The following is a 17,544-nucleotide window of genomic DNA, read 5'->3' as shown; positions in this document are numbered from 1 at the left end:
TATGACAAACAGAAAAGTTGATGCACTCTATCTAATATCTAAAAAAGAATACCTTATTTTTGTTTTGATGCCATTGCAGGTATATGAACACACAACATTTGAAATGAGAAACATATGTCCCTTGGGTGTTTTTGTTAACTAGCCTCCATCAGTAAAAAAAAACGTTTATAATTTTTATTATTTTGATATCCTCTATTCAGATTGTTTTTGTTAAGAACTTGAGAAACTTGGGTGGCTTTTGCAAACCATTTTAGATGGTAAAGACCCAAGGAGCTTTAACTTTAAAATTATGAACATATGTTCTCTACCTTGCTTTTTCCCGTGGATTATGTCTAGATCCCATTTCCTAATTTCTATTTGTTGTGGAGAATTTGATATTTGCTTATTTTTAAATCACTTGATCTAAAATACTGTATAGCTCATATTTTCCTTGGAATTTTTATAATGTGTGTCATTTTTTCTTCCTAGTCTCTATTTGTCAGTAGTTAATATTCATTAGCTTTTATATGTGCTAAAGCTATATTGGCAGAATATTCTAGTGCTGTTCTTAGAGTATTGTCTACAGTGTTATATGGACGGAGAGGCCGTGTCTGGAGAAAGGTAGCTCTCTCTAATATGCTTGGTTGTCATTGATTTTTGGGTGTATGATGTATGAATAATGCTCATCATATCAGTTAAACATCATAATCTTAAGAGCATGAAAGTGTTGGTTTTATTTCTGATATGTTTCTCTTTTTTCTGTTTTCATTCAATGCTTAACATGAATGCAAGAAGTTTTGCTTTTATAGACATATCTAATGTTGGTGAGGTATTATAGTAGACTTGTAGATGTGTTGGTCAATTAGAATGTTTTAATAGGAAGAAATTATTTTTACAAGGAATCAACTAATGGGATAAGTTTTCCGTTAGTTTTTATCAATGAGAATGATAATTGGAAGAAAATAGATATGATTTCTATAAATACTATTATTTTCTACTTGTCGAAAAAAAAAAAAAACATTGTTCTTTTCTACTTATCAAAAAAATAAATACTATTCTTTTCTCTAAATATTCAGATTTTTCCTCATCATATTCTCCATTCTATATATTTTTTACATCAAACTTCTCTTAATCTTAAATTGTTTCTAACAATTTTTTTTCATACTTTTAGCATTTGTTTTTATCTATTTTCTTTATAGTTTCCCCATTTCTTTCAAAGTTGTCCTTTGTCATTGTGAAACTAAGCATATTTGCAAGTTTATTTGCCACTCTGTTTTATTGTGAGCTTAACTTGGAATTACGATCAAAAGATGGCCCTGAAATTGAGGTTTTGAAAGAACAAGTGTTGGGTATGAAAGAAATGATAGCTCCCCTTTTCGCTCGAATCTATCAGCACTGAGAAGGGCGATTGCATGGCATGTGTCTCTCAAGGTGCTGATCTTTAGCTAAATGCATATTTTGCATTCTCTATTCACCCATTTATATCAAATACATTTTCCCTTTGAATATGCTACATTTTCTTTTCTTTTCCCCTTCTTTTTTTTTTTTTTTTTGAATTTTCTTTTCTTTTCACCAACTGATTTGATCACAATCAAGAATAAGCAGTTGAGAAAACCCTAACAATAACTCAAAAACTCTAGGGCAAGTGATATACGGCAGCCCCTAGAACAAGAGATTTCAGCCAACACAAACCCTAGAACAATGAATTTCAGCAACCCTAACAATAGTGAACAAATCTGCTAGCCACAACTATTTTTTTTTTGTAATCAATCTTAGAACAATGAAGCCCTAGAATTAAATATGCAAGAAATAAATGATAGAATTAGACCTGATTGGAAACCTTGCTCTGAATACCAAATGATATGAATCCGCGGGAAATGAATCTCTTGAACCCACAGTCAATTTGAAAACTCCCCAAGAAAGCCAAATCAAGTCAATGGATGGAGAACCTAGAGCCGAAGAGAACTCGTTCCAAGAACCTAGATTATATTAAATCTAAACCCGTTGAAGAACACGTCTCAAGAGCCCAGATTACAAAGGAGGAACGCCACAAATACATGAGTAAAACTCAACTCACAATGAATAAATTCATCAAATTTTATAAAACTTCTTAACATGAGGCAACAAAGAGCATTTAAACTAAAACCTAATGAAAACCCTAGCCAAAATAATGCCCTATCTTCCAAAAATACCCCTGAGTGAACAGTGCTGCGTCTACATTACGACGCTACAGTAACTCGACTACAGTAAGCTCTTGAAATCCCAGTTCCTAAAATGTAACTTTCCACATAAGCCCTTGGCCAGAATACAAGGCCTTCCCAACAACGCTAGTTCATAAGAAATAATAACTTTCCCAACTTGCCCCTAAATAGGTGGCCCCCTTAAGACTTTCTCATAATAAATATAATTATTCTAAACTAATAAAATATGTCCTTTAAATGAATTAAAGAAGGTTGGCTCTTGCTAGAGTCGTCCCAAGTGGATTGTATCACCTCATTGATCCTCTTAGTTCTTGATCTTGTGATTGACCCATCTGGAATTTACAAAAGATCTTTAAGATTAGACACACTTTGGTTCATATCATTCCCCCTCTCCTCAAAAGAATTCGACTTTGAATCTCCACTTGGATCAAAGGGAAAAATGTTAGTAACATTTAAAATAGCAGAAACATGATACATACCTGGAAGATCCATTTTATATGCATTTTCTTTAATTTTCTCAAGAATTTGAAAACGTTGATTCAAGCTACTCCTATCATTAATAAGCAAAAACATCAAAGTTAAAGGAGTAAGTGGATTAAAACCATAAACAATTTCAAATGGAGAATAGGAAATAGTAGTATGAAAGGTTTTATATGCACACTCAAATAAGGGCAAATGATACTCCCGCAAATATCCATGTAACAATTCAATGACTGGCAAATGATACTCCCACAAACATTCATGAAACAAACCTAAATCTTTCCTTACACCAAAATGACCACTCTAATTATTTGCAAACTCAATGAATGGTAAGCAATACTCCCACAAATGTTCATGCAACATGTTAATGAATGACAAATGATACTTCCACAAACGTTCATGTAACACTTCAATGTAAGGCAAATGATACTTTCACAAACGTTCATGCAACACATCAATGAATGAAAAATAATACTTTCACAAACGTCCATGCAACATGTTATTGAATGACAAATGATATTTCCAAAAACGTTCATACAACATAACAAAAGTCTTCCTTACGCCGAGGTTACCCAACAAACTACCATGTCTATCACACACAGGCAACTTACGCATAAAACTAGTAGGCACACAAAATCTAACTTTCTAAATAAGTACCAATCTAGTTTATAGAACTTACCAAATAATGCTTTCTCACATGTTCCATACACACTAGCAAAGTCATCATCATTAGTATACAATTCCTTATCATATTCAATTCTCAACAATTTTGCATTTAAAATGAAGATAAGGACATACCTTCTAACTAAAGCATGAACCACAAAATTTTTCATACTTTGTGTGTATTTGAATACATGAGGAAAAGTCTCAATACAATCCTCCCGGTTAGCACGCATACTAGTCAACAATTTACCTTGTCCTTTTAAGTATGTCAAGGACTCATGTTCTTCCAAGAAAGGTCGGTTAGGAATTGTTGCACCTGGCACAAAATCAATGTAATGCTCTATCTCCCTAATAGGTGGCAATCCACTAAATACACCACTAGGAAACACGACCTCATATCCCTGTAACAAAGAGACAATAATATTAGGCAAACATACGTCAAGTTCGTTAGGATTAAGACTCGCCTTAGCATAAAAACTCACTTTTCTCACACTTTCTTCACACTCTCTTTTATTTCCACTCTCTTTTTCTGTTTCACTCTCTTTTTCCCTTTTACACTCTTTTTTCTTTTCACTATGTTTTTTTTCTTTTACTCTCTTTTTCTTCATCTGTTTTTGTACTCTCGACCTCACAATTACTTTTCAACTCATTCTCTCTTTTGCTTGAGGTCTTAGTCTCACTCTCTTCTTTTTTCTCTCTCACCATTTCGGGCTCACTATTTCTTTTCTTCTCAATCTCATCTTCACTCTTACTTTTCAGCTCAATCTCAATCTCACTTTCACTCTCACATTCACTCTTACTTTTCAGCTCATTCTCACTTTCACTCTTGCTTTTTTGCTCAATCTCCTTTTCACTTTTTTTTTTTTGATCACTCTCACTTTTACTTCTTTTTTTATTACTCTCATTTTCACTCTTTCTTTTTTGACCAACCTCACTTTTCAGCTTCAATAGGTCCCCATGGACCTGTGTTGGAGTTAAATGAGCAAGTTTGATTGTTTTTTCATCCTTTTCAAAACTGTACATATTCCTTAATCCATCATAAATCACCTTCCTATCATACTGCCATGGCTTCCCCAACAAAATATGACCAGCATGCATAGGCACTACATCACAAAGGACCATATCCTGGTATTTCCCAATTGAAAAAGAAACTAGCACTTGCGTATTTACCCTAACCTCCCCACAATCACTCAACCACTGCAACATGTATGGTCTAGGGTGTTTCAAGGTACGAAAATTCAATTTCTCAACTAAAGTAGTGTTAGCCAAATTAATACAACTCCTCAAATCAATGGCCATACTACATACCTTGTTGTTGATGTGGCATCTAGTATGAAAAATCTTCTCGCTCTGCTGCTCTGTATCATCCATCTTCATATGTGTATTGAGTGCACACCTAGTAACAAGAGAATCACCATACTCTTCTTTTTCATACCCATTTTCAACACTAGATTCACTTCACCTACTATATCTCCCACCTTGCAGATTTCTAATCTCTGCTTCTTGATGATCCATCCTATCCCTCACTTCACCTAACACCAAGTTCAACCGCTCAAATTGTTGTTGCAAGGCTTGCAATACAAAGGATGAGCTATCTGCCATACCCTTTGGTGAAAAGTCACTTCTATGAGATATCATAATATGCTGCACAAAAAAAATATTAGTGGAAAACCTCACACACTCCCTTACGTGTTTATGTGTTTACACTCGAATAATGGCACTCCACTCGTGTTTCATTGTTAATGGCTTTTTCCTGATAATAGTCTCACACTCTGTTGCCTTTTACCTCAAAAGTTTTTCCGCTCAAGTTTCTTAAGAACTAGTTGAACTAAATCAAGATAATACAACCTTGTATGATTTCAACCAACAATATAGATCCAAGAAATAAGGAATGAATCAAATGAAACGGGACTCAAGGAATTTATACGAGGAAAATCTTAATTATAAAATAAAATACCAACAAGAAAGATGTATTAAGCTCCTATGAAGATAAAAGATCAATCAACAAATACTTTATTTCTTTTTTTTTAAACTATGTAGCAACCTTTGAATATGCTACCTTTTTTTTTTTTTTTTGAATTTTCTTTTCTTTTCCTTTCTTTTCTTTTCTTTTCTTTTCTTTTCCTTTCCTGTCTTTTCTTTTCTTTTCTCTTCTTCTCTCTAATTAAATCACAAACAGCAATACTCAATTGTGAAAATCAAGCAACTGAATTCAAGTATACAAGAATTGACAATGAAGTATAAGAGAATCAACCGAACGACATTCTAAGCAATGGATAAACTTAGAGTTGTAAGAAACCCTAGAATTTTGAAACCCTAGGAGATGCAAATTTCAGTCAAACCAAAAAATCCTAAGAATTTTGGCAGCCTACTTTTTGTTTCAAATTTTTTTTTTTAATAATCAATCATAGAACAATGAAGTCTTGGAATTAAATATGTAAGAAATAAAATATATAAACAGACCTGATTGGAAACCTTGCTCTGAATACCAAATGATATGAACCCGCGGGAATGGAATCCCTTCAACCCACAATCAATTTGAAAACTCCCCAAGAAAGCCAAAATCAAGTCAAGAATGGAGACTCTAAACCCGATGAGAACTCGTTTCAAGAACCTATATTATATTAAAATCTAGAAACTAAAACCTAATGAAAATCCTAGCCAAAATAATGCCCTATCATCCAAAACTACCCCTGAGCGAACAGTGTCGCGTCTACAGTACATCGCTATAGTAACTTGGCTACAGTAACCTCTTGAAACCCTAGTTCCTAAAACGTAACTTTCCAAATAAGCTCTTGGCCAAAATACAAGACATTCCCAACAACGCTAGTTCATAAGAAATAATAACTTTCCCAACATGCCCCTGAATATGTGGCCCCCTTAAGTCTTTCTCATAATAAATATAATTATTCTAAACTAATAAAATATGTCCTTTAGATGAATTAAAGAAGTTGGGCTCTTGCTAGAGTCGTCCCAAGTGGATCGTATCGCCTCATTGATCCTCTTGGCTCTTGATCTTATGATTAACCCATCTGGAACTTGCAAAAGATCTTTAAGACTAGGCTCACTTTGATTCCCATCATTTTCCCCTTTCATAATTGATGTGAGCTCCGTGATATAAACTACAATATTAGATTCTAACCATTTTCTGATTTCAGAATCAGCTTAAAAAACTGCTCCATGTCATAACTATTGCTTCTGCAACATGCTTTCTGTTTCCTGTGGATGATCATAGTAAGTCTCTACCTTTTTAGACATAGGTTTAATGATACATGTTCTTGAAAGAAAATAATCCCTTGTTAATGGTACATTTTCTGACTCACCCTCTCCCTCTTTGGGCTTTTTGTTGAAACACTTTGGGATCACCTTCTAATAACGGTATGGAGTTTTCATTCTCTGCTTTGGCTTTTTCTGAGCACCATTCTCTTCAGAGTTATGATGATATTCTATGTTGACAGTATTGTAGAAGAAAGGTACTTTACATGATAATCTCCTTCTTGTTACTATCTCTCTCTCTCCCTACACACACAGAGACCACATGCATAACAATTGCATGCATGTATATAAAGAGTAATTTGATGCCCTTTGTGCGCATTTTGCTACATGTGTTCTATTGTAAATATTTTCAATTTCAAAAGATATCATGATTATAGGATATACCTAGGGGCTGACAAAATGATGGGATAACTCATGTTTCTAGATTACACATGGTTTTTTCTTCTCCAAGGCATTTAATGGTAGCAGGAGGATGCATCATTGTCATGTAGGATCATTTACCATATCTATTTCAATAGCAACGATATAAGAGATTCTACATTTTGTCCATCACCCATCAACATAAACTCTAAATATATATTTCCACCGAACTGCAGAATATTATGAATTTATAACTTAATGAAACATTGGTATGATTTCACTAATGAAACTTTTGGTGGGTAGGTCATAGACTTGAGATTGCAAATTTTTATTCGGGTTTTTAATATTTTTTTATTCATACGGCGTTTTTTCATTTTCGTATCAAGATAGATTGCTTTTGCTCTTTATGACTGTTTTGTGTGATGTTTTTCATATGTATAGGTCATGAAGATTGCATGGGACAAAATTAAAAAATCGTTTGCAGTTTATACGTGAAAGAGGAATTGCTTACCTAGATGTTAGACGTTATAATATTTATGTAAAGAGTGATGTTTATAAATTTGGTATTTTAGATGTGCAATTTTCACAATAAGAGCTTGCTAATGGAATAGTGATTTTGTATATTGTTCAATTTATATAAAGAATGTCTTTAATTTGGTGTTGTTTAGAATGTATCTTTGAAGAGCTTTGGTCTTGGTTTTTGTCATCAATTCAATGTTTCCAGCTTAATTTTCATGAATCTATTCTAAGTTTTAGTGCATGTTGTTATGAAATAAATGATAATGTATTCTTCCATTTTGAAGATTTTAATTAATTTTGGCACTTTTTGAATGAATTGTTACTGTTATGGCTTTTGCAAAAGTGTTTTCTACATAGCTATTTTATTCTTCCAATTGGGCACTACATGTAGGGGGCATACCGCATATGTGCCTTGCACGTAGCACCTTCCTAGTGTGTGTGTGTGTGTATATATATATATATATATATAGATATATATATCAACGCACACACTTGAGTATACAAAACTACTCACAGCCGATCTCATACATGGATGGCCGTACCACCCCCAATAGCTTCAGGATCCTCTCAAGTTTCCCATGCCTGAAACCTCTTAGCCTCCACGTTCCCTTCCCCACATCCTTACGTCTAGGAAGCGCCACAAGTGGTCAAGAACCAGCAGCCACCTCCTGCAGCCACGTTGGAGTAATACCTAGCGAGCATTATGAACCAGTTGCATCCCATGTTCACATGCCAAGGCCACGTCCCACGTCGGCTAACCCCACACGCACTTGACTGTTGCTCCTCCCTATCACTTTCTCTCACACTGTAACACCTCGTTTCCGCATGGGTTGGAGAGTTAGTTCCAATCACTTAAACTCACATTTCAACAATATAATAATAGACTCCAAATTCCCAATATCATATAGAAATTTTGATTCAAACTAATTTTTTCAATATAATCAATTTTCCAAAATGCCAAGTCATCATAACATAATAAAATTTCTTAATAAAAATCGACAATACTCATAAAAACTTTCTATGCCTAATCCACTATACTTAAATCATCTCAACCAATGCCTCATAATCTTGATTTTCAGCTGAACCATCAAAATATCTGGAAAATATTGTGGAGATAAGGGATGAGTTATCAACAACTCAGTAAGCAGAGAACTTATACTAACATTTAAACATGAACATTTATAAAATTCGGTATGCAGAACAAAACATTTACTTTTAAAATGCAGAAACAACATATTTACTTCCAGAATGCATAAATAAAACTTGTTACAAAACATCAAAGCGAAAATTTCAGAAAAACTTTCTTATTCAAAAATCCTTCGACATATTATAAATTGAGACATCATGTTCATATCAAATCAAAGCATTGCATCGGAACAAATACTATGTTTAACCCCATGGTAGGGTTATAAACCACCATTATATCCATGGCTGGACCGTATACCATGTTTCACCCCGTGGTAGTGTTAGAAACCACCATTATACTCGTGGCTGAGCCTTAACAGAAGCAGAACAGAACAACATCGGAACCAGATCATATTCAAATACAAAATCAGAAATTCACACCAAGGTTTTAGATGCCACATCATATCAAAACCGAAAACTAAACAGCTTCAGATCATTTCACATAATTGAAATAAACAAAATCAAAACATCTTCATTTATTCACAACAAAAACTTTTAGATTTTCATATTCACTCTTTTTGCATAGTCCAGAAACAAGATGCATAAAATTAGCTCATGTCTACACCAGTCATGACAGAAAATACTTTATGTTATATAGAATTTATGCATATGCAGAACAAACATCTGAGGTCGTTTTCAGATTTCTTTTCAAAAGCAAACATACATATTTTTAAAGTCAACCTCATTTCATTTCTTTTATGCAAAACTAGTATATAAAATCCGCTTACCTGAACTTCTTAACTTATCAGAATTTCTCCACAGCAAGTCGATCGAAAATCAATCGTCACTTATAAAGTTTGTCATGAAACTCCCATAAATTTCAATCGAACACTTACTTCAATTCTTAAACTTGAAATACTAAGTAACCTATTTTTCTATAAATCTAAATTCCTTGAAACCCTAAAAATATCATCAAATCTCAAATACATCGATTTTCACTCAATTTTTCCCGACCAAGACATAAACTCTAAATTCTATAAACCTTAAGACCAACAGGAAATTAAAAACCTTTAACTATTTTCTGTCAAACAACTTTTTAGCATAATGTAAAAAATAGGGCCCGTGTACACTTAAAAAAATTTTAAAAAGACTGGCTCTACATACAAAAGAAAAAGACAACCCACTGAAATATAACTTTTTAAAAGAAAAATCCTCATGCTTTGGTTTAAAAATCAGAGGGTAAAATTTTACTTTCGTCAGAAATTTTTTGTTAACTTTATGGCAAAACAACTCCTTCCCATTTTGAAACCATATTGAACTGTATGGAGTGGTAAGACTGAGGCTTACCGAGAGGGAAGGAAGAGGCATGACTGAGCTGGGTCTAGGCAGCGGTTAAGGGTGGTCAGTGCAGCAGCCCGTTGTTGAGAGAGAGAGAGAAAGTGATAAGAGAGAGACCATGTGATGAGAGAAAGAGAGTCCGGAAGTGGTGAGAGACATCGAGGAGGAAACTGTGGGCATGACGTGACCTTACCTAATGAGAGCGGCGGCTTGGGGTGGCACGAGGTGCCAGCCAGCACTTTTTGTGCCGTGTGGTGATGACGGGGTGGGGCTTAGCAACATGGCTCATGGTTAGAAACAATCCCCTGTTTCGGTGGTATAAAACAGCGGTGGCTTTCGTGGGTGCACTGCTGGGTCTCGATGGTGGCATATGGCAGAGTTGTGGAGGAGGATGCAACAGCTTAACCTCCTTGGGAAGCTGCATTTTTCGTGTGATGGTTGAGTAAAACCATGAGGGAGCAAGCTGGTTGCATGGTGAATGGTGGGGCTTTGGCTTCGGTGATGGTTGCTAAACATGGAGGACCAAGGTGGTTCTCGTGGCTGGCTGTTGAGGAGCGTAGATGAGGGGGACGCTGGTGCAGGTTGGCTTTGGGTAGTGCATGGGTGCTACGCGCTGTTTCTAATGGTTGAGGTTTCACGTGAAGATGGAGGCTAGGCAGTGGGCTATCACACGGCCGTGGTCTTGAGTGGATTAAAACCGGGTTGCGGTGGATGTTTTTGGGTCACGGCAATGGAGTGAAACATGATGGGGGGTTGTGCTGTGGCTTCAACAATTATGGGCTGTTTCTCCATGCAGTAGAGGAATACAAGCATGTATATATAGGTGATTGAAAACAAAGAAGAAAAACCTAATGACGAGGGAAAGAGAGACGTATGTGCATGGGACTATGGGAGTGGAAATCATGCGTGATGGGGGTTAAAAAAAAAACTGCCGTTGTTTCCCGGTTGGGTTTTGAGGTGATCAGGCCGTATGGCCCATTTCAAGTATTTGGGCCATGTCCTGGTTAATGTAAAAATAATAAATAGATTTTTCCTCAGTTTTGGGTCTCCAATCAAGCTCTAAAATATTCTTACTCTTCACACAAATTTCTCAGTCCAATAAAAGATTCCTTCTAATCCAAAAATATTTAAAACTTTTCACTTAATAAGCAAGCCCGATAAATATTCCATATCCGTCAAAAAAAAAAAAAATTGGCCTGGGTGTTACACACGTTTTTATTTTCCTTCCCACCTAACGCGTACACCTCTCTAATTTCTGTGAGTTTTGCCATGAAAGCCATACCCCAGCCCAACGCCTCTCTCTTCCACCTCTGTCTCCCACCTCGCTCATGCACCTCCTGCCAACCAAGTCTGCCTTCCAACACCCATGAAGGAAGTAAACTCGTGGCCCTGCAACCAGTAGCCGTGTAAGAGATGACAACCGTAAGCTCCTTCCCATTACCGACCACCATGCCTAGCCACTGCTCCTACACAAAGGAAACTGCCCTAGCACTGCTTAATACCAAAATGCTAGCCTCCACCCATGGCCAACTGGTCTCCACGTTGCCACCAAGTCCTCTAATCGACAATGCCAAAAAGAGAGGGAGCTTTGTACTGCCAACCACTCTCCACGTTGCTACCACTCCACTCATGCCCAAACTGCAAGCGACCATCACCAACTTTCGTGGGAAGCAGAAATCAAAACTGTTCTGTTTTAATCCCATGGAAACAGAGCAATGTTGCCCAAATTGGGAGCAAGCCGCATGCTTCCTCGCGTGCCACCATGCATCATCGAGTGACACCACCGTTGACAAGCTGCTTCCACTATCCAAGGCCTTCTTTGTGACCACCACCTAAAGCCACCATCATCCTTTTTTTTTTGGGAAGTGGAAAGAAGCAACTTTTCTTGCTCCTCTGCTTTACACTGCCTTACGCCACAGGACGCAATCCTGCCACCGCACATAGTGGTGAACCAACATGGAAGCCAACCCTCCACTCATCTCGGTCGTCACACGTTGCCACCGCCACTTTGCAGGAAAAACGTAGCCACAAATCGACTTTGCATGCCATTTCCGTAAGGCCTCTGATATATTCCTCTTGTGGTTTAAACTTGTGTGATCTTAATCGTTGAAGTTGCATAAATACCCCTGCCAATAAGTGTTGATCATAGAATTAATATTTTATGATATGATTCCGATAAAATCAAGAAAAATTAGGTGTTTAAAGGTGGAAAATAATTTAGACTTTGATGTATTAGTCGGAGATATTAAGTGGATGTCGATGAATTTGGAAAGTTATGACATTTTAGGGTTAATCGAGAAATTTAGGAAAATAGGTTATTTTAAAATTTCAGGTTTAAATATGGAAATTTCAGGTTTGATTGAAAATTTACGAAAGTTACATGACTATTTTTATAGGTGATGATTAATATTCGTTCGGCACTCTTGTGAAAAAATTCTAAAAAGTTAAAAAGTTCTGGTAAACAAGATTTCTATACTAGATTTTGCATGAAAAGAAAATAAATTGAGGTTGATTTATGAAAATGTACATAATATGTTTTGAAAAGAAATGTGAAAAATAACCTCAGTTTTGTGTTCTACATTAGGCATGAAATTTGTATAAAAGAAAAAATATTTCTGACATAACTAGTGTAGACATGAACAATATTTTGACATTCTGTTTTCTTAAATATGCGAAAGAGCAAATATAAAATCTGAGAATTTTGTACATATTATATGAAGATGTTTCAAATCCGTTTCTGACTATGTGAAAATGATATGAATATGTTCAACACTCTGTTTGATTTGATATGCATCTGAAAAACATTTGGCATGACTTTCTAATTCTAATTATGATATGATGATTCTGATTCTGTTATATGGTTGGTACCAACATCTCTGATATGAGTGCATCCACTTTGAAAACAGTGTGATTTTTCTGAGTGTTCTTTCCTGTGTGCACGCTCAAGGCTATGAGAATGAATAAGAGAGAGTTTTACATTCTAATACTGACTGATTTGGCCACAGGGGATAGTACAACCCTATCACGGGGGTTAAATATGATATAAGATATGATACGATACGAAATAATATGATAAGATGAAAATGTTCAATAATGTTGTGCCAATGAGTTCTTCAATATGTACATTTTGAAATTTCGCACTGATGTTTTGATAACATAGTTTTGGGATATGCATTCTGAAAATGAAATATTTTGTTTCCGTATACTGAACTATCTAAAAATGCTCATGCTTACATACTAGTATATATTCTTTGCTGACTGAGTTGTTGATAACTCAACTGTTATCTTCATAATATTTTCAAATGTTTGAATGTTTCAGCTGAGAATCAAGAATCGAAAGCATGTATAAGGCTACATACACATAGTGTATTATCATCCGGCCACTTGGCGTTACAATAGTAAATGAAACTATTATGCCTAGTGGAATTCAAGAAAAAGGAAAATATAACACACTTGAGACTCGCATAGAAAACTCTTTTGTACAGTGGTCTCACTTATTTTCAAAAGAGTTGGGGAGAGTTTGTCCACTCGGTAATCAAAGTTGAGATAGCATGTCTTTCGTGGACCGGCGTGGACTGCAGACAACCTCCAAAGGCTTAGCCTTCGACAGAACAAACCCTGAAACAGGGCGCATGTCCACCATCTCTTTATCAAGCGTTTCCCAATCAAAGCACTGAATGAGTGCACCCAATGCCAATGAAAGTGTTCTCAGGGCCATGCCAGCTCCGGGGCAGGCTCTCCTCCCTACTCCGAAAGGGATGAACTTGAAAGTCTCTCTTTGTCCTTGGAATATTCCTTGAAATCTCTCTGGATTGAACCTTTCGGGCTTCTCCCAGAACTTGGGATCTCTATGTATGAGCCATGCATTCACGACCAAAATCGTCCCTCGGGATATCTGAAATCCCCCCACAGTGCAGTCTTCTGCAGAAAAATGGGGTAATAAAAGTGGCGTTGGGGGATAGAGTCTGAGTGTTTCGTTGATGACACAACGAAGATAAGGCAGCTTGGAAAGATCCGACTCATTTAGCAAGCGCTCATGTCCAACCTGGTCGTCAATCTCTGCTTTAAGCTTCTGGAATACCCTGGGATGATTCAGCAGAAGTGCCATTGCCCATTCCATGGCTGTTGCTGTTGTATCTGTTCCCGCAACAAACATCATCTGAAAGATAAAAAGCTCCAGTACGTTAGTGTAAAAGTAAAATTCTATTCACCCACCCTTGCTTTCTCGATGTTAGAAAGTAGTTCAAGTACTTCAAAGGCAGCACCGCAAAGCTAGAAGTTATATCTCCAGAAAAGAAAATCTTAGCGATAGAAATTACAAAGGAATCTTGGGAATGAGAGATACCCTGTTCTATACTTTGTATGGATACATGAAAGGGAAACAATAATTTAGACTTTCCAAAATTCATATGTCAGGAAGATGCTTGGAATTTTGAAACTTTCCTGTAAAAATGCATGGCTACATATTGTTCGACATGGAATTTGAAAGGTTTGCTCTGTAGTTTCTTTACTAAACAGGACAGAGAAGAGAATAGGATTGAAAATAAAGAAAGACAATCCATATATATTGATCTTTTTATCTCACCAAATAGATTCCAATTTAGATCTATATAATAAAACACAAAAAATGTCTTCCAAGCAAATGGATTTAGAATTAGAGCAACTTTATGCCAAGCATTGTGTGCGGCAATTATGATGAGTAGTACGGAAAAGAGAAAACAAGTAAAACACAGAGAATTTAACGTGGTTCGGCAGTGTACTTACATCCACAAGAGCGGGGCTGAATTTTCACTAAGTCTCAAATTAAGGCTACATCATATGTATTTAGACTAAACTCCAGCCGTACAAGAGGTATTAGAAAATTCCAATCAAGTCTGTTTTCTCTATATACGTGTTCCACTCAATAGTAGCCAAATACTACAACAAGAGAAAATGATGAAGCAACAAACAGAGTGCCTTTTATTAAAGAATCATATCCTATTTCTATTCACACCCCACACCTATAATTTTTTCATAAGATGTGAGGTGTTTTTCATAGGGTGGATGTGGGATGGTGAATAGTGGCGGATGAAAAGAATTTTTCTTTATTAAATAATTTAAAAATCACCTTGAGAACAGAGGATTAATTAGAAACACAATTAAGAAGTAATGAAAAAGATTTTTAGGATCACTTACCAAAGTGATGCTTTTGACGACATCATCTGAACAGAATTCAGGTTCTGATTCATGAATAGACAGCAAAGTTTGAATCAGAGTCCTCTTCTTTACCTCGTCCACGACGGTAGTGGTATTCAAAGAACTGGTTTTCTCCTGCTTAGTCTCTTGTATCCAACCCCTCAGCAACTCATCCCTCTTCCCACTCAAATTAATCATGCCTTTCTCTATCCCTTTGTAACCAACCCACCTCAAAACCGGAAAGAAATCGCATACATTCATTGACAAGCTTGCAAAGTAAGTATCCTTCATATCTTTGAGATGTTTCTTTCCCACATCCGTGATTGCAGTCTCCTCTCCAACACATGGCTTTCCAGTGAGCATCCTCATCGTTATATTGAACGTCAGAATTGAGCTCAGATACCGAAACTCCACTTTTTGGGGTTCTTCTCCATTTGACACTTTGAACAATTGGCGAATAAGGGAGTAAACTTCTTCCTGTCGAATGATGGAAGATTTTTGGAGGCTGTTAGTAGAGAAGATCTGAAGGCTCAACAGGCGTCGAAGGTTCCGCCAAAAGTGGCCATATGGAGCCCAAACTGGATTAGTGAAGTTGTAAGTAAAATGTTCGCCAGCCATGGTGCTGGGACGATTTGCAAATATTATGTCATTCTTGGTGAAACACTCTTCAACAGCAGAGGGAGAAGATATGACTAGGATAGATCGGGAACCTAATTTCAGAGATAGGATTGGACCATATTGCAACGATAGGGTCTGCAGTGATTGGTAGATAGGTTGTTTAAGAAGGTGGAAATGGCCGATTATTGGAAGAGAAAATGGACTAGGCGGTAGATTTTGGTTGCGGCGGTATAGAAGTTTGAGGATGAATATGGTGGATAGGAAGAAAGCTATGTAACAGTACAAGTTTTCCATTGCCAAGGAATCAAAGTGGTTCATCAACGAGAGAGAGAGAGAAGCAGGGGAGAGAGATTATCTTGATACTGAACTGAGGTTGAAGAGAAAGAGATTAGTACTGTTTGTCCTCACACTCATTGTCTTCAGCGAAACAGCCAGTTATTCTTCTTCTTATCTTTGAAAATGATTTCCAGCTGAGGTGGAAAAAGCTTATTCCTTTTGTCTTCATCATCCCTTTAGTCGCAGGGCAGACGTTGTTATCTGTATGGAGCTAGTTTCTATCCTTTTCTTCTTTCCAAGATAATCAACACGAGGGAATTCAGGAAATCAGTACTCCCTTTGAATATCACTATTTGGATGAAGTTTTCCATTAGAAAGAATATTTTCACTTATTTTGACACTTTATATACTTTAATTTTGTTCTTTATTTAATAGTTAAGGAAATCATTATTAATGTATTGATATTTTTTTTTATATATTTTTTTATATTTTAAAATGATAAAAAAAATATAAATAAAAAAATATTTTTAATCTAACGATAAGCTTGAGCGATACATAATTTATTCAGTAACACACGGGGTTGAAATGATAGCAGCGTTGAGAACGTGATAGTATCAAGAAGTAATTTAAGAAGACATGAAGGGGGTTGAAACGGTCGAAAAGAGATGAAGCTGAATTTGAGATTCCACCAACTACTAACGTTGAAATATGTATTAGTACTTACTATCATCCATAAAACCCACCTAATTTCTTTTTTTTTTTTATTATTTTTGAATGAGATGATGTTAGCTAAAACTATCTAATGGGGATAAAATATATCAGTCTAGTCCATCAAAAGGCTACCATTAGAAGATAAAAGAAGAGAGAGAAGGAAGGGACAAAAAGGGAACAAAAAAAAGAAAGTATCAGAAGGAATGGAAGGTGGCCACGGAAAAGAAAATGAGAAAGTAAAAAAGAGAGGTGGTCAGACATGCAAGAGAAAAGATTGTCATTTCTCCCCATGCCAATACAAGGGATAAAAAGGGATCAGACCAAGCGAGAAATGGACTTCTTTAGTTTCTTTAACCTCACAACGAAAGCTCCAGCAATAATATCTCTTCTAGCAAATAGATCTTCGACTTTCATTGTACAATGAGAAATGAGAGACTATAAAATACTCATATTATAGTAGATTTTCCCTTCAAACGAATCGTCGACGTAGAAATTATACCAAATCACCTAAATCTTTGTGTCTCAATCTCTCTATTTTCCCTGCATTTATTTTTCATTCATTGTTATGGTTGTATGCACTGAGGACGAACAGCCGCACTGGACTACCACTAAGGACTCCAAACTACACTGATCGAGGCACGAGTCGTCACAACGGGACGGGAATGACTCTTTCTCCCCTTCCATGTAGCTGTGAATTTTTTGGCAATAATAGTTGGCGCTGTCTGTGGGATCCGACTAATTTTCTACTCCAGAGGTGGGAGAGGGACAATTTTTTGACGCACTAAATAAATCTCTGAATGAGCAAATAAAATTTTTGACGCAC

General features: G+C 36.2%; 1 protein-coding gene across 1 annotated transcript; it reads right to left on the bottom strand.

Annotated features, from left to right (window-relative positions):
- Positions 1 to 13,261: 13,261 nt before the first annotated feature.
- LOC109008362 (cytochrome P450 81C13-like) lies at positions 13,262 to 16,136 on the bottom strand. The gene is made up of 2 exons (XM_018988432.2): positions 15,117 to 16,136; positions 13,262 to 14,100 (listed from the first exon to the last, which is right to left on the bottom strand). The coding sequence occupies exons 1-2, from the start codon at positions 16,050 to 16,052 to the stop codon at positions 13,477 to 13,479; spliced, it is 1,560 nt and encodes a 519-aa protein (XP_018843977.1). The 5' UTR covers positions 16,053 to 16,136; the 3' UTR covers positions 13,262 to 13,476.
- Positions 16,137 to 17,544: the final 1,408 nt, after the last annotated feature.

This window comes from Juglans regia, chromosome 6, assembly GCF_001411555.2.
Source record: "Juglans regia cultivar Chandler chromosome 6, Walnut 2.0, whole genome shotgun sequence".
NCBI classification, from domain to species: domain Eukaryota; kingdom Viridiplantae; phylum Streptophyta; class Magnoliopsida; order Fagales; family Juglandaceae; genus Juglans; species Juglans regia.
The sequence above is the reverse complement of the archived record's forward strand: the minus strand, read 5'-3'. Positions and strand labels throughout refer to the sequence as shown.

Coding starts and splice junctions, on each gene's coding strand:
- LOC109008362 (XM_018988432.2), bottom strand. CDS start 16,052: ATGAACCACTTTGATTCCTTGGCAATGGAAAACTTGTACTGTTACATA. Junction 14,101..15,116: donor TCGTCAAAAGCATCACTTTG/GTAAGTGATCCT, acceptor TTTATCTTTCAG/ATGATGTTTGTTGCGGGAAC.